Here is a 22,995-nt window from a genome sequence, read left to right as displayed (position 1 = left end):
GCACACACAGCCAAGTGTTCAGCCTCCATTACCTGAGAAAACAAGTAGCCCCATTCTTGGCATGAGGGAGCCAGAGGCAGCGATGGCAGAAGATCCCAGCATCCAGACTTGACCGGAAGAGATTTCCACTGAACTTCTCAGTAAATTCCAGGGAATGGTTACTGGCTTACTATGGGACTGAAAGTAACTACAGTCCCATCGGCAATTGCCTATTCTCCCTGGCAAGGGCTGACACAACTGTGACAGGGGCTATCATATCCCAAGGCTGCATTTGGTGACATCGAGAAACCAAAGATGCACATGCTTTGTGGTGGAAAAATTAGAAACAAACTTGAGTTGTTGGAAATCATGGGCCATATCCTCAGCTGGTGTAAACTGGCAAAGTGCCATTGTCTCCAAAAGAGCTTCACCGATTTACAACAGCTGAGGATCTGGCCCCATTATTCTGTGTGCACAGATTTTTACTATAAATATTCCTATCCAACAGGTTTACAAAACAGGAGAGCAACCAACTGCTGTTTGCAACTGGAGAGAAATTAATTACATGGATTTACAAAGAGAGTGAGATGGAACTCTCAGCTTCCTATGAGCATAGCACATAAACACAAGCACACCCTGTAACTACTGTGAATTTAATAGTTATTTTGTGGTTAGGAGGTTTGCTTTTAACTGACAAAGTGATAAAACAAGTTTGACCACTTCTCTGTAATATTTGCCTAATTTACCTTTTTTCCTTCCTGCAACTTTTTCAGATGTAACTGTCAAACATGCTATATTTAGACAGCTATTTCAAGCAAATGAAGCTTTTATGTGATATTGTTGAGAGTAATTGACAAGAGATTATCATACTCCAATTTACAAATTGCATTGTAGGGCTGCTGATTTCAGAATCACTTGAGTGTTCCAAATAGCAACCAGTACATATACTTCTATTGATACATTATAATTTCTGAATTTAATCCTAAAATAAACACCACTACAATGTAACTGCCCATCCTGCATTTCCGCCCCCTTAGTTAGGATATTTCCATGAAAACAGAATCTTTGTTTCTTTTATTTGCATTAGAGTCTAGAGGCCCATTGGGTAGACACTGTACAACACACTCTCAGAGTAGAATCAGCCTACTACTGTTGCTTTTACTCCCATCTTAAATCACATTCATCACCCTAAATAATTATGTTGCAAGAATATACAAACTAACATAGTGCAGCCATTGTCTATGCCAGAACATGGAGGTAGTAAGCAGGGAGCTGACTCCACTCCATGCTTAGTTCAGCATGTGCTATAAAACACTGAGCTAATATCTGAATAAGGTACCAGTGTATGCTAGTCTATTAAACCTGATAGACAATTTTTAATGGAACTTCAACAGTCCCAGTGGACTTTAATATTACATGCAGCTTGATTAGTGACAGAAAAGTTATATTCCCTAGCGCTGTGTAAATCTCTGCAAAGGTGTTGCAGGCTGACTTGTTATCTCCCAGCACCTTTGGTTATGTCAACACGATGAAATGTACTGCCCTTGTGATGTTTAAATGTAAGCATGGAGAATTTCTGGGTGAAAGTGCAGGAAAATAATGAGGACCATCCCTAACATGTCTCTGCTCCAAATCTGCCTTATCATCTGTGCTCAGAGTCATTTGAGATGGGGCAGAAGCTAGAGAGGATCCTGGCTTCTTTATAGCGTCCATGAAAATCTGCTCTTGATACTCCCAGTGGATATTCCCATTGTAAGTGTTTCCAGCTCTGTTAGAGTGTAACACAGGGTAGGACGCTTTCCGCATGATACAATCAGCTTTTTGTGCTGTTCCTTTTTCTATAAGCCATTTTCTATCCCTTTTTAAAGATTTGATTCTAAAACTGGGATATTATAAAAAGGAGAGGGTGTGTGATGTATAAGGGATCTAATTTAAGAACCCTGTATGTGCCTGGGCTTTTGGTATCGTCATACACTGTCACAGCAAAATGTTCTTCATTTGTTAATAGACAACCAGGAATTTATCCCCAGTCACCTGAATCACCTGCTTTAGGGTGTCTGCTTCTTGAATTAAGGCAAGTGTTGTCTTGATGACGGGGTCTGGACTAGGAACAACTGTACAGCTAGGAGTCTAACTACTGGTAGCCTGACTAGACCAGGGGTCAGCAACCTTTCAGAAGTGGTGTGCCGAGTCTCCATTTATTCACTCTAATTTAAGGTTTTGCGTGCCAGAAATACATTTTAACATTTTTAGAAGGTCTCTTTCTATAAGTCTGTAATATATAACTAAACTATTGTTGTATGTAAAGTAAATAAGGGTTTTAAAATGTTTAAGAAGCTTCATTTAAAATTAAATTAAAATGCAGAGCCCCCCGGACCGGTGGCCAGGACTCGGGCAGCGTAAATGCCACTGGAAATCAGCTCGTGTGCCGCAGGTTACCTACCCCTGACTAGACTCTGACCCCAGAATCAGTTTTCATCAGCCCAGTGAATCACAAGGGGGTAGGACAGTGGGGACCCAGACCCAGACAGCCTGTTGCTAAATGGCGTTGTCATAGGGGAGAGCAACACACACAATGTCAGGTGCCAAGGTGATCTGTAAGTGCTTTATATAAGAGAATCATAGGCCTGGGGAAGGGAATGTGTCATTCATAGTTACACAGTTAAAGAGCAAGTGCATTAATGAATCTAAGTTAAACAGCTGCTGCTGGTGTAGGGTGGAGATCTACAAGAAATGGCAGCTCCACACAAGGAAAGAGAAGAAGAAAAGTGAAGGCAGATTCATCACCCAGCATCTCTTCAAGAGACAAAGAAATCAGTTTTAAAATGTATTTTCTTGGTTAAAGGGCTCATTATACTCATTAAATGCCTCCTGATTTTAAGTATACAGAAAATGTAAAACCCAAGAAGAAACAGCACTGTCAAGCTTGGGGGTATATCTATGTGGGGTCACACATGGTCAGTCCTGGGTCTGGTACTTTTCAATATTTTCCTTAATGACTTGGATAATGGAGTGGAGAATATGCTTATAAAATTGGCAGATGACACCGAGCTGGAAGTGGTTGCAAGCACTTTGGAGAACAGGATTAGAATTCAAAATGACCTTGACAAATTGGAGAATTGGTCTGAAATCAACAAGACAAAATTCAATAAAGTAAGTTCAAAGTACGACACTTAGAAGGAAAAATCAAATGCACAACTACAAAATAGGGAATAACTGCCTAGTATTGGTGAAAAGGACCTGGGGGTTAGAGTGGCTCACAAATTGAATGAGTCAAGAAGGTGATTCAGTTGCAAAAAAAGGGCTAATATTCTGGGGTGTATTAACTGGAATATCATATGTAAGACAAAGGAGGTAATTGTCCCACTCCTCTAGGCACTGGAGTAGTGCATACAAGTCTCGGCAAAAAGGTGGATAAATTGATACAGTCCAGAGGAGAGCAACAAAAATGATAAAAGGTATAGAAAACCTGACCTCTGAAGAAAGCTTTAAAAGATTGGGCATGTTTAGCCTTGAGAACAGAAGACGGAGGGGGGACCTGATAACAGTCTTCAACTATGTTCAGGGCTGTTATACAAAGGATGGGGATCAACTGTTCTCCTTGTCTACTGAAGGTAGGATGAGAAGTGATGGGGCTTAATCTGCAGCAAGGGAGATTTAAATTAGAGATTAGGAAGAACTTTCTAACTACAAAGGTATTAAACTCTAGAACAGGCTTCCATCACAGGAGGTTTTTAAGACTACATTAGACAAACATTGGTCAGCGAAGGTCTCGGTTTACTTGGTCCTGTCCCATCACAGGGGGATGGGCTTGATGATCTTCCAGCGCTACATTTCCGTCTGTGATCATGAAATCAGGGTTCAGACAACAAAAAGCCATTTAAATACACTGATTACCTGACCTCCCCATGCCAACACAGGAAAGGTCCTGGCTCTCAGGAGCTCTCGGCAGGTGATAAAAGCCAGTGCAAGGTGAGGAGCTTCTAACAGTTTCAGTTTTGAATCAATCAGTTTTTCCTTTAGTGGCTTTCAGCACAGTAGCTTTCATTTTCCACTCAGGGCCCTTTCTGTACAAACCTTCCTCTGACTGCAGCATGAGGTACCTGCACATTGGGAGTGCAGGAGAAGAGGTAGTCGAGTTTACCACCTGAATCTAAGGTGGAGGTTAAAGGTATCTGCAAGCTAAGGGTTGATGTGCAATGGCATGGATTGCCAGCAGCAATTCCCAGTCCCTGGGCAGAAGGTGTCAGGTGTGGAATTGTGCCTTTCTGTGCAAATGCTGCTTTTGCCTCCATTTCTAATTTTAAAGGCCTGCTGGAATTTGATGGGCTTGTGGATTCGGAAAAGACTGAACAGGACTTTTTAAAGTGCTGACTCAGGATATAGTGCGTGACCCAAAAGATACATCTAGGTGGCACTGAAAATGGTCTGAGCAAAGGAGTAGACAGCTGCAGTTCATATGGTGTCATGCTGCTGGGCTGCTCCTGTTTGCGTGGGCACCCACGACTATGGAGAAAAGCTGCTAATATCCGTCTGCTGCAGACATGACTTCATATCCTAAAGCATGCACTGTCTCATTATAGCCACTCAAAGCTAGTAGGATCATTCAGTCTCCTCAGTGATCTGAAAGGAGAGCCCCAGCCTTCATTGTATTTCCAACCACAGCCACTCTAGCCCCCACAAATGATCAGATTATATAACTGGGGTGGAGAAAGTACAATGTAATAAAGTGGTGAAGAACTTGTAATGTGAAGGGAGTGCTGCGCTTCTGAGCCGAGTGTGCTGCAGGGAGTTATCATCCAGGCTGATTCATTCACACAGATCAGTTTTCCTAGTACATTTCAAGGCCACATGGACTGGCTATATTCAGTTTATACCTTACTGTAACTGACAATGCTATGGTTTAATATTTTACTTGCTAGGAGATATATAGTGAGTGTCCGTCAGCCTGCTCTGGGGGGCCAGAACACAGACCTTCCCCTTCTGCCCAGCCAATCTGGAGGAAAGGGCTGGGTCTCGAACTGTCCCATAAACATCAACAGACTCATGTTCTAACAGACAAGTGGAGAAGTGACCTCCAGAGCCTAGGAGAAGGCTCTGTTCCCAGCCCCTACCTGGGGAAGTCTAGGACCTGTGAGGCTGAACATCCCAACTGCCACAGGGAAGAGAGATTCCTCAGAGCGTCACACAGGGAATTCTAACTTGACTCTGTGGGCGGCTGAGAGGGCTGGTCTGGGAGCCCTTGTGCTGGAGTGTCCCGTATTGTTGCTTTAACTCCCTGCTATAGAAGCTTCCCCATCTCAGCTCTCACGTCACAAACTTAACATCCTGTTTGACGGGATCATATTGTCTTCATTTTGGGTTTTAACATTTTAAATTTAAAAGCAGCAGCCCCACAGGTAACATCCCTACCAGCGTGAGAAGTTCACTTAGGAATGGGAAATAACCGAACAGAGACACTTTGAAATGCACTCAACTAAAATCTTGGGTTCAGCCCGCGGCCATTATCCCCTTTAGAGGGCGGCACGTGAACCTGGCTCATTTTTCTTCCCAAAGAAAGCAAGCCCCTTAATTTCAGATTTCTTGGCCTGATGGTCTCAGGAAAAAAACAATCAAAAGATCTTAGTTCTTCCAACCAGTGCAGACAACACAGACGAGATGAGTCTGCATAGTAGCAGCCTGGCACTGTAACCATATCCCAGAAAGAAGATAATTAAAGGAAAGAGACTTTGAAGATTCATCATGAAATCTAATGGAAAAAAATCACTGTTTAGGAGCATAATCACAGCTGGAGCAAAATGCTGCCATTATATCTCACTGCTTACAGCAGAGACATAAAACACATGCTGTGAAATGGTATAAAACATAGAGGCACTGGCATGTTTGCTATCAGGTGTGAAAACCCTCAAGCAGTCTAGGCAGTGCGTGCAGTTTGCTAAGGCCTAGGATGGCTGCCTCCTCTTGCTCTGCCGTATTCATTCATAAACAGACGTGTCGTGCCCACTGATATGGGGTGAGAGACTGCAGGAGTCAAAAGATTTGATTACTATAGTGCTAAAATATACCCTTCCTGCCAATCCTGCTCTTGTGAACTGTGATGAGGAACCTGAAGCACCAACAAAAAGCCAAACCAGAGATGGCCCTGAGCCTCTGACACAGAAATCTACCTATGTCAAAATTGCCAGTCGGTCTCCAACCAAGAGGAGTATTTCAGTGGCTCAAAAAGTTGGCTGGATTGCTTGGCAAGTGTGGCCAGAACTAAATCCAGGGGGCAAAGAAGATGCCGGATTGCTGGTGAGGGACAAGGTTATTAGGGTGTTTCATGCCAGCCAAATGAAAATACAGGGGTATAATTATCAATCATGTTAAAGTATTTCAGATGCAGGAAAATCTCACTCCATAAATAAGTGTGAGAGGGAAACCAGTTCAAACCAGGTACCATATGAGCAGAATGTGTCTTCCCCGGGAGCTAGTCTGAACAGCCTTAGAACCCACCACAGGCATAGTCCATTTGGCCTGTTAACTACATTCCATCTGCCTAGTTTTAACTACGTCCTTCAATCCACGTTTCAGAGTAACAGCCGTGTTAGTCTGTATTCGCAAAAAGAAAAGGAGTACTTGCATCCGATGAAGTGAGCTGTAGCTCACGAAAGCTCATGCTCAAATAAATTGGTTAGTCTCTAAGGTGCCACAAGTACTCCTTTTCTTCAATCCACGGTCCTTCAGAAGGAGATTACAGCCAGTGCCCTAAAACTAAGCATAACACTCCCCCTGCACAGCCCTTCTCTTCTGCAGCAGTTATCTCCTCAGAGAACAAGCCTTACGCAGCCAAGTTCAGCATGAATCCCATGACTGAGTTTATGAGCTGGTCTACACCCCATTTTTGTACTTCTATAAACTGGTTTGGAAATGGTTTAAAGCGGTGTAGCTACCTAGTGTGGATGCAGTTATACAAGTGTAAAGGTCCTTATAGCAGTATAGTTCATGTTGAAGCACCTTTATGCCAGTAGGACTGTCCACATTAGAGTTGCACCGCTTTAGCCATCTCTCTTTCTAAACTGATATAGTTCTAGTGGTACAAAAATGGAGTGTAGAACAGTCCTATGCTGATCAGACTGGGGTCCCCAGGAGCTCTCCCAGGATGTCCCAGAGCAGATGTTATACTCACTGCTCTAATGCTTTCCTCTTGGTCTTCTTATCATTTTCAGTAGATTTTTTCTCTTCCTGGTTCTCTAGAGTCTCCCCTATGTCAAGTGTGCATATTGCTAAGCCGTTCCTTACTGCTCACCTTTCCCTGCCACGTGGTGCATGCCAAAAGGACAGAATGGTGCAAAAGCTACCTCTAACATAGCTATAAAACAGACTCTGAAAGCAGCTCTAATGCAGGCCCCAGTACTGCCTCTGAGCTGATACGATTACAGGTGAAGATCTGGATCCTTAGGCTTGGAGAAAGTGGCTGCAGAGCTGCTATTATAAATAGGCTGGAGGAAAGATTTTTAATATAACCAAACATATTTATATCTCCCTGTCACATTGATGACAGCAGTGCCCTTGAGCAGCAGCCCCTTCCATAGCACAAACACACTCTGCACTAGGACTCAGTGCTGCAAAATCCTGGCTGTCAGCATGAAGGGGCCAGTTTGTCTGGAACAGAAGATACATACACAGCTCCTGTGCACCCCCTGGAAAAATGAGACTCCTGGAATCTCTCTGAATAGGCCCCAGGGGACAAAATGGGAGGGGTGACTCATACCTGAAAGTTACAATGAGAGTCAAGTGCTTGGGGCACCTCAGCAATGGGTGAGGTTCAAACACCTAAACAGAACAACCTGCTGCACAGAGAAACACTGACTCTCTTCCTAGCTCTTCATGATGTAGAGGGTGCTAAAATCTTTGCTAATAGCGCAGCCCTGCCAGATTACCCACAGGCCACAGTACTATTCAGCTGGGATTTGACTGGACATGGGGCAGGCAACAGTGTAAGTTCAAAGGACTTCCCAGTACATTTCTGTCCTGTTCTTCAACTTTCCCTTTTAGCAGATAGGTACTGCAGTGTAGGGGTTCTACAAATACCCAGCCAAAGAAAATTAGCGTGGCAGAAATTAAATCCAGTTTTGGATCAGGAGATACAGCTGAACTTTTACAAGGACATTCTCAAAGCCTCTGCTCAAATGACCAAAATCTAAATAACACTTGGAATTTCCATTTAAGGCTACAGCAGCAGCTTAAACTTTTCAGAAATGCCACTATGCATTCACCAGAGGAAACTACTTTTTGCATAGCAAGGATGATGGAATCTACATTAAGAGGTTTATTTTGGCACATGAAGAGAAGGGAGTTACCTTACAAGTGGAGAACCAATGTTGAAGGCCAATTCAGTCAGGGTGGATGTGGTCCACTCCCAGTAATTGATGAGGAGGTGTCAATACCCAGAGAGGGAAAATTGATAGTGTTAAGTTCGCAAATGAATTGTAGCTCTACGGTTTCTCTTTGAAGTCTGTTTTTGAAGTTATTTTGTTGAAGAATGGCTACTTTTAGATCTGTTATTGAGTGTCCCGGGAGATTGAAGTGTTCTCCTACTGGCTTTTTGTGAGGGAGTGAGAGAACCTGGATTTGTGCAGGAAATGGCCTAACTTCATTATCATGCACATTGTGTAAAGAGTTGTCACTTTGGATGGGCTATCACCAGCAGGAGAGTGAATTTGTGTGGGGGGGTGGAGGGTGAGAAAACCTGGATTTGTGCTGGAAATGGCCTAACCTGTTGCTCACTTTAGATAAGCTATTACCAGCAGGACAGTGGGGTGGGAGGAAGTATTGTTTCATATTCTCTGTGTATATATAAAGTCTGCTGCAGTTTCCACGGTATGCATCTGATGAAGTGAGCTGTAGCTCACGAAAGCTCATGCTCAAATAAATTGGTTAGTCTCTAAGGTGCCACAAGGACTCCTTTTCTTTTTGGCTTTTGTATGTTACCATTCCTGATGTCTGATTTGTGTCCATGTATCCTTTTACATAGAAACTGTCCAGTTCGGCTGGAGAGGTTTTAGCTAGGGGCTGTACATGATGGCCAGACTTCAAAGAGAAACTGCAGAGCTACAATTCATTTGCAAACTTAACACCATCAATTTGGGCTTGAATAGGGACTGGGTGTGGCTGTCTCACTACAAAAGCAATTTTCCCTCTCTTAGTATTGACACCTCCTCATCAATTATTGGGAGTGGACTACATCCATCCTGACTAAATTGGCCTTCAGCATTGGTTCTGCACTTGTAAGGTAACTCCCTTCTCTTCATGTGTCAATATATATTTATGCCTGTATCTGTAATTTTCACTCCATGCATCTGAAGAAGTGGGTTTGACCCACCAAGAGACTGGGGTTTGGGTCAATTCTTAACTGTACAATGGTCATTTAAAGGTAACTGGAGAGAAGGTTAAACTTGGACTAAGACTCCAGGATAGAAATAACTGGTGCCGTGCACTGCCGCTGAATCAGCTTTCACTTCTGGCAGGCATTCAACTCCTCCAGTGATTCATATTTAATACTCTTACACGAGCAGCCAGGATTTTCTCTCTCTCTCTGGAGATCCCCAGCTGCTGCTCTGCACTTGGCATTGGAGAAGGATGAAATGAGTGTGATAATCAGATTGCACTGAGTGAACCTGCTTAAAGCTTAAAATAGACAGAATCTGACTTCTCCTAATGTGATCAGAGAGGAAAGGGGAAACAAATCAAGGGCATGGGAGGTGTCTCACAATTGGAAATGGATGGATGAAGAAATGGGAAGTATGAAACCACAGGCAACCAATGCACAACAACCAGTTAGGCACATAATATACACGTAACATCTGGAGCCCCCAGAACACCCCAACAGTGCTTGAAAAGCACATCTGGAGCTTTGGAAAAATTACATCTTTAAATTTACATAAGACGAAGTAAAGTGCCCTAGGGCTGAGGAGCTGGGCTAGTCACTGCTCAGGTCGTGGGAACAATTCTGGAGGTGATGACAGTGCAATTCTACTTTTCAACCATGACAGGATTTGTTCCAATTCCACTGAGACAACACTGAGGGCCTATGTGTGCAGGGGCAAGAAGAAGCGATGGGCAGTAAGTCCTCCCATTGTGTTTGGAGCTGTACCTGAAATATGCAGAAATGATCCTGTTGCAATCTCATGGAAACATGTTCTTGCCACTGCTTCTAATGTGGCAGGATATGGATCACTCCAATTTCACCATGCTGCTGGCTAGCATGGGAAAGGAAAGGCCTCAAAGGGTGCTGTGGTAGGCAGACCTGAATGAGTGCACAATCCTTCCCAGTTTCTGTTTCATAAGCATCAGCATTACAGAAAAATTCAACTATGAAATCATATTTAGGAATTAATTCAGGTCTGCAAAAGTTGTTGCCAAGGAGAGAATTGAGAGAGGCTGTCACTTAATGTGCCATGGGAAGGGCAGGAGACAAGGTTAGTGCCATTCACCTGTCAGACCTTTCAAGCACCACTTTTGTATGTGTAGTTAGAGTAGTGTTTGGGATCACACCTGCTGGTGAAACTGAGGTTGGAGATACAGCCAAAGTCTAAGTGCCTTAACTTACCCATGTAGAAGTACTCTGGGGATTTTTCCTCTGAGGTTAAGTCTCTCAGGACCCCACCAAATCGCAACCATAGTCCAAAGGCAATGACAGCCAACCCTGCCAGCTGGAAAGCAAACAGACCAGTTAATAACAACTGCAAAGGGCCAGAAAGAGCTGGAGCATGCCAAAGAGCTACAATGGGTGACTCCTTGTGCTTCCCGGAAACTCCAAAACCGCAGGATTACAAAATCACAGAACTCAGCAGGCCCCTCCCAATATTGGATACCAATGAATTTCTGTTACAGAACAACTTGCCTTATCCTGTCCTCTGGCTCTTTAACACCACGGTGCTTTTTAACCCATTAATGACTTTCAAACATTACAAAGAACCAACCTCAGACATTCATCAAAATGGCCCCAAGCAGCCGTGTAGGTTCTGAGTGCCACAGAAAATGACAGGGCCCAAACAGAGGCACAGGGGAAGAGAGCCAGTGCTCAGGAGGCCACAGCTAGTTCCCACAAGCCCAAACAAGCAGAATTTGGAGAATTCGCTCAGTGTGCTGTTACTTACTTGGGTGTTTCCTGGTGGTGTAAAAACACCGAATGGAAAGTTCCCTGATGAGAAAAGCTCATTTTCCTCTTCTCTCTTCATTCCCTCCTAGCCCCACAGCCACTCCCCATTCCGCTCCTTACCACCACAGATACCCAACTGGACTAATTTGAAGGTAGGTCAACCAAGCCTACTCTAAGCCCAGAACATAAGTCTGAGGTCTATGGAATTGGTGCATCCCCAGGAGCTGAGATGGTGCTGCCGGCCCACGCTTGCTTGGCACAGACAGAGCTACTGGGAGAGGAATAACTTCACTGACTGTTTTTCAACCAAAATCTTGTGGCTGCTGTGAAGCTGAATAAACAGACATTAGAGCCGGGCGAGTCCCCTGCCAGTGTGTCACTAGCCCTGCTGCATGGTCAGGAGGAGCACAGATGCAATGGGCCCAGCCTGTGGCTGCTTTGAAACTCTGAGGAAGATGAAGCCAGGGCACACACTCCTTCCCCACCTCGGTTATAAACGATAGTCTCTCTGTTTCAGGAGCTCCAAGTGCCAAATGGCACTGTCCACACGAGACAAGCCAGATTCTGATTAGGGGCACGTTCAAACCAGGAAGAAAAGATTCTGAAAAAGGATCCTACTTCACTGCGGGGAATGTGCTGAAGTTAAGCAGGGCTAGGTCTGATCAGCCCTTGGAGGGGAGGCCACCAAGGACAACCCTAGTGCTACAGGGAGTAACAATGGCATTTTAGTACAGGACAGTCTTCACTACTGAACCCAGAGCCCCAGCAGGGAGTTAGGGGCACTGTCCCAATGAGGGACACTCTGACCATACGCGTGTCTAGCAAAGAAGGTATCAATTTTTTCAAACATCAAGAAGAATCCCATTTGATACAAATACAAACCCAGTGCAATGGGATGTCAGCTCAGGAGAAATGTTTAGATGATGGGCCCAGTTCTGCAAAGTGCTAAGCCTCTTCTGGGAGCTGAGGAGTCCCCCAGCTCCCACTAATGTTATTGGGTTGAAGTGTTCAGCACTTTGCAGGATCAGACCCAATGCTCCCCAAGAGGAATTGAGTGCAGAGCATTTAAGTGCACTGTCAATGCAGAAATGGCCGATTTCCTGGTGCTCCGCAAAGGACACTCCTATGGTAGATAAGGGCAAAAATACCTTCTCCGTTATCCGGCTGAACCTGTCACATCAGCATGGATCAAATCCAGATGCTTCAAAGAGGACCATGAAAACAACAGACATCAGCCTGGCTGTTAAGGGCAATTCTGCCAGGGCTCCACCAATGTGGGGACAGGAGGCTTCAGAATGACCCTGCAAACCAGAGCTCAGGGCCAATACCAACAGATTTCAGCTCACAAAGCTAATTTAGGTAAAGATGAAGCCAACACAGAACAGAACAAACACTGTTGACAGAGTCCAGAGCCAATATCTGCAGCCGCTGCCCAACCTGGAGGAGAGTGGGGGAGCCCACTGCTTCATCACATCTTTGGCATCTAACTGACAGTAGATGCCAAAGATGGGTCTGTCTGGGTCTCTCTCACCCTACTGTGCACCTGTTCAATACTGGTGCAAGTGAATTCAGCACAGACTGGACGCAGCACTTGAGAGGATGGTCTGAAAATGAGCAACAGGACAAGAAGGCAAACTGTTGGACTGACTCTGAGGTCTGGCTTAACTCTACCTACACAGAGACATAGCCTTCCCTAGGCAAATGGACTGGAGTGAACTTCATCATTGTACACAAGCCAAGCATCCCCAAGTGCCCTGATCATGCTGCTAGAGACTCCTGAGCCAGACTCATAGGCTAGCCTTAGGATTATTAGGGTCACCAGTAGGAGTTATTGGGGAAATCAGGTTTACTTGGGCTACATGTGCCCTTCTAGGTTCAGCCAAGTTTTCTGACTGATATAGTGTCAGAGTTGTGTACATGTAAAGCAACTTCCCAGCCAATCAAGAACAGAGAGACTGAAACCTATCTTCTTTCTCAATACATTAAACAAGACACAATAGCCGTTATTTTCATGAAATCACATAACACAAAGCTTTGTACTGGTCCCGTTGGATTCACAGCTGCAGCTGAGTAACAGAACTCCCAGTGCACTGTGCACGTTGGCACTGTATACATTGGAACTGTGGCACTTAAACAAAAAAGGAGCTGTGTTCAATTTAACCTTATTCAAAACCTACAAGGTAAAAGGGAAAATACCCCACCTACATTTGCCTAAAAGAAAAGGCTGAAACTGTAAGGTAGAAGGTCTATTTTGCAGCTTCTGACAGAGTATGGAAAAAAAAGGGGAAAGAGTGAAAAGCTATTTAAAAAGTATGTGTGTCCTTTTAAATAATTCTATTAAGATGCTAATGTACTGCCCTGGAAATGTGTGTTTTCTGTGTCATTTATGCCATGAATTGGGCCCGCTAGATTTTCAGTAGTTAACCACACTTCAGGAAAACTGCAGAGTATGAAATTGCAAATGGCATAGATGGTAGAAATGTCTCTATGGAATCAACTTTTCCTAAATTACCCACAGCTGGCTGAAGGGACCCAGACTTGCCTAGGAAACATGCATCCAGGCAGAGTGGGTTGCATGTCTTTCATTGAGTGCGACTGTAAAGGCTCTTAACTGAGAAGCAATTTCAAAGAAGAGCTACTATAGGCAAACACAAATATTCCCTTTAAGTGTGCCTACTACCCAAAGCTGTATCATTTAGTTGCCAGTGTGGCTCCATCAGTCACAACAGATTTCTTCTTTCTTTCCTTTATGGGAAACCTTACAGAAGGGGGACTGTTAGGTGAGAGACGTAAATACAGTGATAGCAAGACTGCCCCCCCAAAAGTGATACTATGAAAGAAAATGCCTTTATTATCCTTTAGTTGTTTAACAAGCTTGGGTTCCATAGTCTGCACCATATTTAGTCTGAATCTCCCTGCTCAGGATACAAAGCAGCGATCAGAGCAAGTCTGTGTTTCTAGAAGGCTTTTAAGCAGTACCAGGGGAGAAGGTACAAGGATACATACCAATCAGCTGACTAACAGGTTACAGCCCTTCTGTCAGAATAACCTAGGAGGGGTTATTTGCAACATTAGTTCATGGGGAAAATTACAAGTATATACAATACTTTGGATTCAGAATACATTTTCTACTAGATACTGATGGAGGTAGCTCTGGGCAAGCCCCACTGAACTGCTTAACAGGCAGAAGGCTGTTTGAATGAGATCAAATATTTTCTGTATGGACAATGGCATGTTTCATACTGGATAGAACTTCAGTCACAAGAAAGCTCTGCAGACTTGGAGAGTTAGCAGTAGGAAAGAAGACAGAGAATGTTGTCCTATTTAGCATCCTCTCCCCCAGTGTACAGAGGCAGGGAGTTGTGAATGGGTTTTATATAGGGTCAGTGTTACAGTATCACATACTTTCTGCTGAGAATGTAACTTTGGCTAAATTATTTAAAGTGCAATTGAAGTGTCCTGTGTCTAAGGTTCCCAAACTTGGGTCCACAAAAAGCTGCCTGGTGACCTGGTGCTGGTTTTCCTCCTTGTTTCCAGCTGAGAAACAGCGTGGATGTGAGGGGAGATGAAATGCAAAGCTGGAGCAGCCTCTGTGAGTAACTATTTTTTTTTAAAATGGACAAACACTTCTCACACTAAAAGCTACAAATATGCAAAGGCTTCCTAAAATCACTTCTCTAGGTAACCAATGGCTGTATCTGCCAGAGGACGGTACTTGAACCTGAATGGGAAGAGAAGTGTCTGAAAGGCAACCTAGTATGATGGGGCCCATACTGTGGAAAAAGTGAGAGCCATGCCCTGTAGTACTGAACACTTTTACAACATGCAGGTCATGCTAATGGTATAATTCTAGGAAATCACCTGCCTACAACAGACAGAAATTGCTGATGGCAAAGAAATCCTTTTATATTATCAAAAATCAAACTAGAAGATAAGTACTACCCCAGGCAATTTTATCCAGAGCAGCTCTCCCTGAGAGCTTGGATATCTGGCAAAGAGCTGTAACTACACTGTTGATAACAACTAGGGATATAAAATGTTAACATTAGTCTTACAGGTTAACGTGCCTTAATCGTTAACCCCTGAGCTGGCTGGCTGGACCCAGCAGCCCCGCGCCAGCCGAAGCAGCACCACCTGGAGCTGCCCCAGCCATGCCAGCCAGATCAGCCCCAGCCGCTGGTGCGTTAATTGGTTAACCGTTTAAACAAAATATTTTTAATCGTTTAAACGATTAACTTCTTAAACGGTATTTATATCCCTAATAACAATACCATTAAACCCTGCTGTATTGTTCTGCAATTATGGGAGCTGAGGTCCTGTGTGTATAGCAAACTTCTCCAGAGGCTGTCAGGAGTTGTCAAGCCATGGCGTTGGTTAGCAGACTTTGAGTCCTCTTCCTGCTTTCCAGCGGTAGAAAATCTAAGCCATCTTATGTTTGTAGATATCAAAGCAATCACAGCGCTAACCAACATTATAACCTCCTTCTGCTCAAGTGGCAACTCCAACGAGAAAGCACAGAGAAAGAAAATGGGCTACTGGCTCCCTGCACAGCCTACAGGTCAGGATGTGCCTGGGATCAGTGAGAGGTGCAGCCCCCAAGCTGGACAAGACCTGGGGAGTGAGTGAGAGGTGTGACCCCTGGACTATTGGACACTGGGGCAATGAGCAACAGGTGTGATTCCAGCTGAGAGGTCAAAGAGAGTAAAAATGTGAAGGGGTGCCCTGGGAAAGGGCCTTTTAGCCTAAGACTATCCCTAACGGCTGTATTATTACAGAGCTTCCTTTAGCTCGTATTCAACTAGACATCATGAGAACTGGCCCTGTTGTTAAGACTACGATAGATACTTCACTGTGTGTCTTAAATTGTGCACTGGCACCCTGCACAAACTCCTGCAAAGAAAACTATATTAAAGGCAAAAGCTAGGCTGATGCAATAAAGATAAGACATTAAACACACTAAAAGCAGGGATTCAAAGTGAGGGGTCCCACAGCAACAATAACTAAGCCCCCCTGCAGCTAAAGTACCTTGTATTCCTGACTTCTGTGCAAATAAAACCTCAGCCTTGGAAGCTGCACTAACAGCAAGCCCTAACAGGCATTGTTACACTGCACATTTGCTTCGGAGTCCCACTCCATGACCTCTAGAGCAATGACATCCAGAAAGACTCCAAACACAACCGTGCTCCTTACACTGCCAACTCAAAGACAGGGGGACTCTTGCCATGTTTGGTGTATGCAAAGTCTCTCGAGGACCCTGCACATACCCAGTCTGAAAAGACCACTCCAGTGACTGACAACAATCTGTTCCTAAACAGAAGGTCTTAGTAATACAGGGGGAGCAGAATTTTATTAGTATGTTTGGCAGTACTTTGGGGTACTTTAAATGTCTTGCAATGTTTGACTGAATGTGGAAAACTGCCCTGCCTTTTCTGGTAGGCAAATGACATACCACACACTGGTATGTGCGGGATGCAGTTTTCACCTGTTTGTAACTTCTTCATCTTGGAAACTATTTTTGTTTTTTTGCAGACATAGCAAACCCACACCTCTATCTAATCTACGTATCTATTGCATCTCTAGAACATCTGCACCTGCGCCATGTGGGTGCACAGGATGACAGATGGCAACTTTTATCCAAACTGGTTTTGAGTTATCCAGGCAGAGAAAGTCATGAGTAAGATTTTATTTTTAAAGAGCAGAAATCCCCCTCACTCCATTCCAAAACACCTGCATAATAATTTTTAAAGCACCACTGAAAAGAAAAATGGGAAAATGCAGCCCAAAAGATAATTTTGCTAGAAACTTACAAGCCACTGAATAAAGGGCTTAAAAGCCAGTGACGTTTAAAGTACACACAAGTGCTAAGGAAACATGTTTATCTTCTATAACTTTAGATGAGCCATCTGATGTTTCGATTACTATCGGAAAGATCTTGGAGTCATCGTGGATAGTTCTCTGAAGAGTGTATGCAGTGTGCAGCGGCAGTCAAAAGAACAAATGGGATGTTAGGAATCATTAAAAAAGGGATAGAGAATAAGACTGAGAATATCTTATTGCCCTTATATAAATCCATGGTACGCCCAGATTTTGAATACTGCGTACAGATTGGTCCCCTCATCTCAAAAAAGATATACTGGCATTAGAAAAGGTACAGAGAAGGGCAACTAAAATGATTAGGGGTTTGGAATGGGTCCCATATGAGGAGAGATTAAAGAGGCTAGGACTTTTCAGCTTGGAAAAGAGGAGACTAAGGAGGGATATGATAGAGGTATATAAAGTGGGGTGGAGAAAGTGAATAAGGAAAAGTTATTTACTTGTTCCCATAATATAAGAACTAGGGGCCACCAAATGAAATTAATGGGTAGCAGGTTTAAAACAAATAAAAGGAAGTTCTTCACTCAGCGCACAGTCAACCTGTGGAACTCCTTGCCTGAGGAGGTTGTGAAGGCTAGGACTAAAACAGGGTTTAAAAGAGAACTGGATAAATTCATGGAGGTTAAGTCCATTAATGGCTATTAGCCAGGATAGGTAAGGAATGGTGTCCCTAGCTTCTTCCTGTCAGAGGGTGGAGATGGATGGCAGGAGAGAGGTCACTAGATCATTACCTGTTGGGTTCACTCCCTCTGGGGCACCTGGCATTGGCCACTGTCGGTAGACAGGATACTGGGCTGGATGGACCTTTGGTCTGACCCAGTATGGCCGTTCTTATGTTCTTATGACCAAAACTCAACTGGCAACATATGGTGTGAACTGGGTGTGCATCTGAAGAGCATCAGGTCGCTCTTGTGCAGATGTGCTGAGACCACTGCCTGTCACACTGACCAATACTGTCTCATTGTTTCCTTTTATTCACATCTGTCTATATCCACCTGTTGTCTCTTGTCTTTTACTTAGACAGTAAGCTCCTTGGGGCAGGGACCTTTTTTTTGTTCTGTGATTGTACAGCGTCTAGCTCAATGGGGTCCTGGTCCACGCGGGGGCTGCTGGGCGCTGCCCTGACACATTATTATTATTTATTCTTTGTGCTGTGTGATGGGGAGATGAAATGGAGAGCAGATGACAAATACTAGTCTCACCATCTAATGCACTACTGGAAGGCACTCATTTACTATGGTAATGAGGGCACTAAAAAGTACCGATATGAAATGGAATGTATGTGTGGGAAACCCAGTTACTCTCATTGATAATACACGGAACCTGTTTGTGTGTGCATGTAGATAGTTTCCTGAATGTCTAGTCACCCCTAGTGATCAAAAATGGTAGGTGTGTACACATATCTGTATACTGAAGGAGCCTGCTCATAGCTGGGCCTCCTAATTTTGAGCAGGCCCTTAGAACAGAGACTGTGCTACGCTTTCCCTCCAGTGGCCATTAGGGGCCCTCAAGTTTTGAGGGTCGGTGCAACATCATCCCATATCAGTATGGTGCGGCAATGGAATGATGTTTCATCACCATATCAGGATGCTGTTCAATGAACTGACCACACTGTGATGGAAAGCATTTGTCTCATAAGGTGAACTTGTAAAAGCAGCAGATGACAGGTTCATAGGCTCAGGTCACAAGAGCTTGGCGCTGGCATGTGTGTGATGTCTTGGCTTGTAGATTTACTGTTTGACTGGTGGGGAACTGGGCACCTCTGAAAGTTAACTATGTCCATTTTATATTTTTAAAGAAAGATGCTGTCTCAGCTGAGTTTTGCCTCTCTTTGTATCAAGAATATTTTGTTCTGTGATGAGGCATTTCCTAAGGTTTATAAAAAATAAAACAACAACAACAACAACAACAAAGAAGAAGCCCAGACCACTGGATAGGCATGTTTTAAAAGTTAAATCTGAAGTAATACATAAATAATATAGCTTTCTTTTGATGTATATGTGCACTGCCCAGAAATTTACTTCCCACAATGTTAGAGCAAAGTCACAGTGCTGAAACAAACATATCCTGTGACTGTTGCAACTAGGTGAGATACTTATCCTTCTTTCCTGTGTTGGTTATGTGTAAAACAAGAGCATCTCCTATTACCACATCACCAAGACAAGGTGTGTCCGCTGGCAGACCAAAGGTCCACGCTCTCACATTCTAACATGGAGGCTTAATAAAGCTCCACATGAGAACTACACTGGACAAAACATCCAAATAAGCAATTTTACATAATTGTAGTAATAATTCCATATTTAGAGCCATGGTCTCCAACAACGGATGGTTTTGCTTCCCTTTTGATTCATGATTATCAGCACTGCCCAAGCCAAGATACCAGCACAGTACTGGGAAAATACCAATTTCCAGAACAATGCCAAGGAATAAACAGCTATGATTTTTGTTAAACCAATATGTACAGATGAAGTTCTTTATTTCTATGCTGTATGGTTGGGCAAAACCCCACATATACTCTTTCACTACAGATCACTAGCTATTTTGTTCTAGCTGCTGGTAACACTGGTAGGTATTTAGAACTGGGGGAGAAGAGTGTGTGTGTGTGTGTTTTATGTCAAAAGCAAAATATTCTTGCTAATGAGCATCACAGAACAGAATGTTTACAAGATCAAGAGCAGAGTTTGAGAAGCTTAAGCCAAACTGCCAAAGACACTATGCAAGCCTATTAGTCAACTTGTGTACCCAAAACTGCACCTAGGGCTTGATGACCACTCCCTCAGCACTGTGATTGTGGGGATGCTGAAATTAAGGGTTGTTTCTATGAAGGAAGACTGCATTCTAAAAGACAACATTTTTAGCACCCCCAATGAACATACCTACAAATATTATTACTTTGCAGCTGCATACTTTAAATAGAATGGGCAAGATTTCCTCCTGATTTGTAGATGCCTAAATACCTGGTTGTGTCTAAGTGATGTAAACAGCATCCATAATTATTTGTGCCTGCAAAATTCATAGATATTATTAAGATTCATAGATATTAAGGTCAGAAGGGACCATTATGATCATCTCGTCTGACCTCCTTTGCAAGCACCAAACCAAAATCCAGGGTAAGGCCAGGCTGAAATGTGTCTCAGTGGGTGCAGAGCTGTGGCGTCTGCCCCAGGGGACTGGGGCGATGTGCACACTTACTTATCATTTGCATAGCACTGACATGCCGCACAGACAGAAACAGCTGTTGGCATGAAGCCCTCACAAGCCCAAAGAGAAAAACATGTGAAGGGTGCAGTAAAGGGATCCCCCAAACCAAGTAGAAAATATCACAGTCAAATGTACGGTTTCAGAGTAACAGCCGTGTTAGTCTGTATTCGCAAAAAGAACAGGAGGACTTGTGGCACCTTAGAGACTAACCAATTTATTTGAGCATGAGCTTTCGTGAGCTACAGTTTCCACTGGGTGCATCCGATGAAGTGAGCTGTAGCTCACGAAAGCTCATGCTCAAATAAATTGGTTAGTCTCTAAGGTGCCACAAGTCCTCCTGTTCTTTTAGTCAAATGTACATTTCCTTTTCATTCTGATTAACTGCTTGGAGGTCAGCGCTCCAGCAGGCTCCAGAAGGCGCCCCCCAGTGCTCCCCTCCCCGCCTGGCTGATGGCTTGTGGGTGTCCCTGGAGAAGTGGGTGTTGGGGGGTGGGGAGCAGCTCGGAAAGGGGTTCCGCGGGTCAGGGGGACTGTGAGAAGCAGACGTGGGTGCCAGTCCTGCCCGCAGGGTGAGGGTGATGGCAAGCGAGCTCCTCCCAGCTCCCGCCCCACAGAGACCCCGGTCCCCCAGCTCCCCCCGCTCCCAGCCCGCTGTGGCCATCAGGGGCGCGCGGAGCAGCCCTTGCCCGCAGCGCGGCTCCCGGGCGCCCCGGCCCCGGCCCCGGCCCCGGCCCGGCCCCACTGACCCAGAAGGCGAAGTTGAAGGCGAAGAGCAGGAACTTGATGCAGCGCAGGCGGCCCATGGCGGGCTCTGGCTCCGCGCCCCGACTCGCCGGCTGCTCCCGGGGCGCGGGGGGAGGCAGGTGCAGGGAGAGGATGGGGCATGGCCCGGCGGGGGCGGGCAGGAGCAGAGCCCGCCCCTGGTGCCGTGCAGCCGGCGGCGGCGCTGGGGCTGGTGAGGGCTTTGCAGCGACTCCCCCCTGCCGGTGCGCGGCTGCAGCCAGCCTGGCCCGCAGCCGGGGCCAAGCACGGGACAGGCGCCCTGGGCCGCCCGGGGCAGGGCTCCTCGGCAGCCCTTGCAAAGAAAAGGCTCCAGGTTCCCACCTGCCTCCTCTACTTCTGTCCTGTTCTCTCTAGGCTTCTGCTCCTCCCTCCTTCCCTGGAGGATCCCAGCTCCTCCCTGGCATTGCCGGAGTTTGTTCATGTCCTTAATGCCGTCTGACATCCGGGGAGCAGCGTGTGCGCCCCAGATTGTGATTAGGGAGGGAGGGTGTTTTGCTCTTGGTACATACACTGCTCTGTTTATAGCAGAGAGGGCACGCAGAGAAGTGTGCCCCGCACTTGGAGCAGGGATGGTGCTTTGTTGCTGGGGGAGTTCACTCCATGAAACTCAAGAACAGAACATTTCTAAAAGGGAACATGTTAAAGATACTTTCCTAATCCTAGCTGCTCAGATTTGTGCTTTCTGGGATTTGCATGAAAATGCACAGCGCTTTCTGAGGACCTGATAGGTCCAGAGGAATCCACTTTGCTACTCATTGCTGTGGATAAAAAGGGAGAATAAGGTTTTTACCCCTAAAGCCTCTTATGCCCTCCCAGAATACATTATGGACTGCCCCTAGTTTGAGAACCTCTGCTCTAGACTATCCTTGACAGGTGTTTGTCTAACCTATTCTTAAAAACCTCCAGTGATGGAGATTCCACAACCTTCTTAGATATTTTGTTCCAGTGTTTAACTACCTTGACAGGAAATTTTTCCTAATGTCTATCCTCAGTCTCCCTTGCTGCAATTTAAACCCATTACTTCTTGCCCTGTCCTCACTGGGTAAGAAGAACAATTTATCACCCTTTCCTTTATATACTTGAAGCCTGTTATCATCCCGTCCCCCCCTTCTCCAGACAAAACAAACCAATTTTTTTCAATCTTTCCTTGTGAGTCACATTTTCGAGAACTTTAATAATTTTTGTTGCTCTCTTCTGGACTTTCTCCAGTTTGTCCACATCTTTCCCAAAGTGTGGTGCACAGACTGGACACAGGACTCTAGTTGAGGCCTTATCAGCGAGTAGAGTAGAATAATTACTTCTGCCTGGCTTACTACACGCCTGCTAATGCATCCCAGAATGACATGTGCTTTTCTTGAGCAGTATTACATTCTTGACGCTGTTTGTGATGATCCACTATAACTCCCAGATCCTTTTCTGCAGTATTCCTTCTGAGGCAATCATTTCCCATTTTTGTAGTTTTGTGCAATTGCTTATTCCTTTCTAAGTGTAGTACATATGTGACTCTCCTCTGATTACAGTGTGTGTATGGTATATTGTTCAAGTCTCTTCCATGTGGCTCTGACAGAGGCTTTTCAGCAGCCCTTCCCTCACTCACAGGAGCTTTGAGAAGGAACATGTCAGATACTGAAACTGCTTTGTGGGCCTCTGCCAGAGGTCACAAGGTGAGGCAGACGTTTTTGAGAAAAGGACCCTTAATATTAAACATTTTATCCAAATATTGAATGTATCAAGTGTTTTATTTTCCATTTTGTTTTGTAATAAAACAGTTTTATAGGGAGACTTCACCTATCTAGTTTGCTTTTGCATTTAGTGCCTCCATTTCTGAGATGCCTCCCTGCTGAGATCCCTCGAGAGGTTAATGTAGTGTAGATTCTCAAGGCAGAGAGATATGGAACTTACGTACAAATGAGAGATAAAGGGGGAAACAAGGGCCTGTTTACCTGTGTGTGTACTAAATGCAATAAACCAATTTTGTGACATGACAACATAGGGATGGATTCTGGGGTTTGGTT

At 44.7% G+C, this 22,995-nt stretch overlaps 1 protein-coding gene across 2 annotated transcripts in view; it reads right to left on the bottom strand.

Annotated features, from left to right (window-relative positions):
• TSPAN2 (tetraspanin 2) overlaps positions 1-21,045 on the bottom strand; it is a 57,556-nt gene extending 36,511 nt beyond the window's left edge. For both annotated transcript variants that reach the window (XM_077839368.1, XM_077839367.1), the window contains exons 1-2: positions 20,944-21,045; positions 10,571-10,673 (exon numbers count right to left, since the gene is read on the bottom strand). In XM_077839368.1, coding sequence (XP_077695494.1) covers positions 10,571-10,673; positions 20,944-21,000 — 160 coding nt within the window. In that variant the 5' untranslated portion in view covers positions 21,001-21,045. The remainder of the gene's footprint in view (positions 1-10,570; positions 10,674-20,943) is intronic.
• Between the last annotated feature and the right edge of the window lie 1,950 nt (positions 21,046-22,995).

The sequence above is a fragment of the Eretmochelys imbricata genome, chromosome 21, assembly GCF_965152235.1.
Source record: "Eretmochelys imbricata isolate rEreImb1 chromosome 21, rEreImb1.hap1, whole genome shotgun sequence".
Classification (NCBI taxonomy): domain Eukaryota; kingdom Metazoa; phylum Chordata; order Testudines; family Cheloniidae; genus Eretmochelys; species Eretmochelys imbricata.
This window is presented reverse-complemented; position numbering and strand designations above follow the sequence as displayed.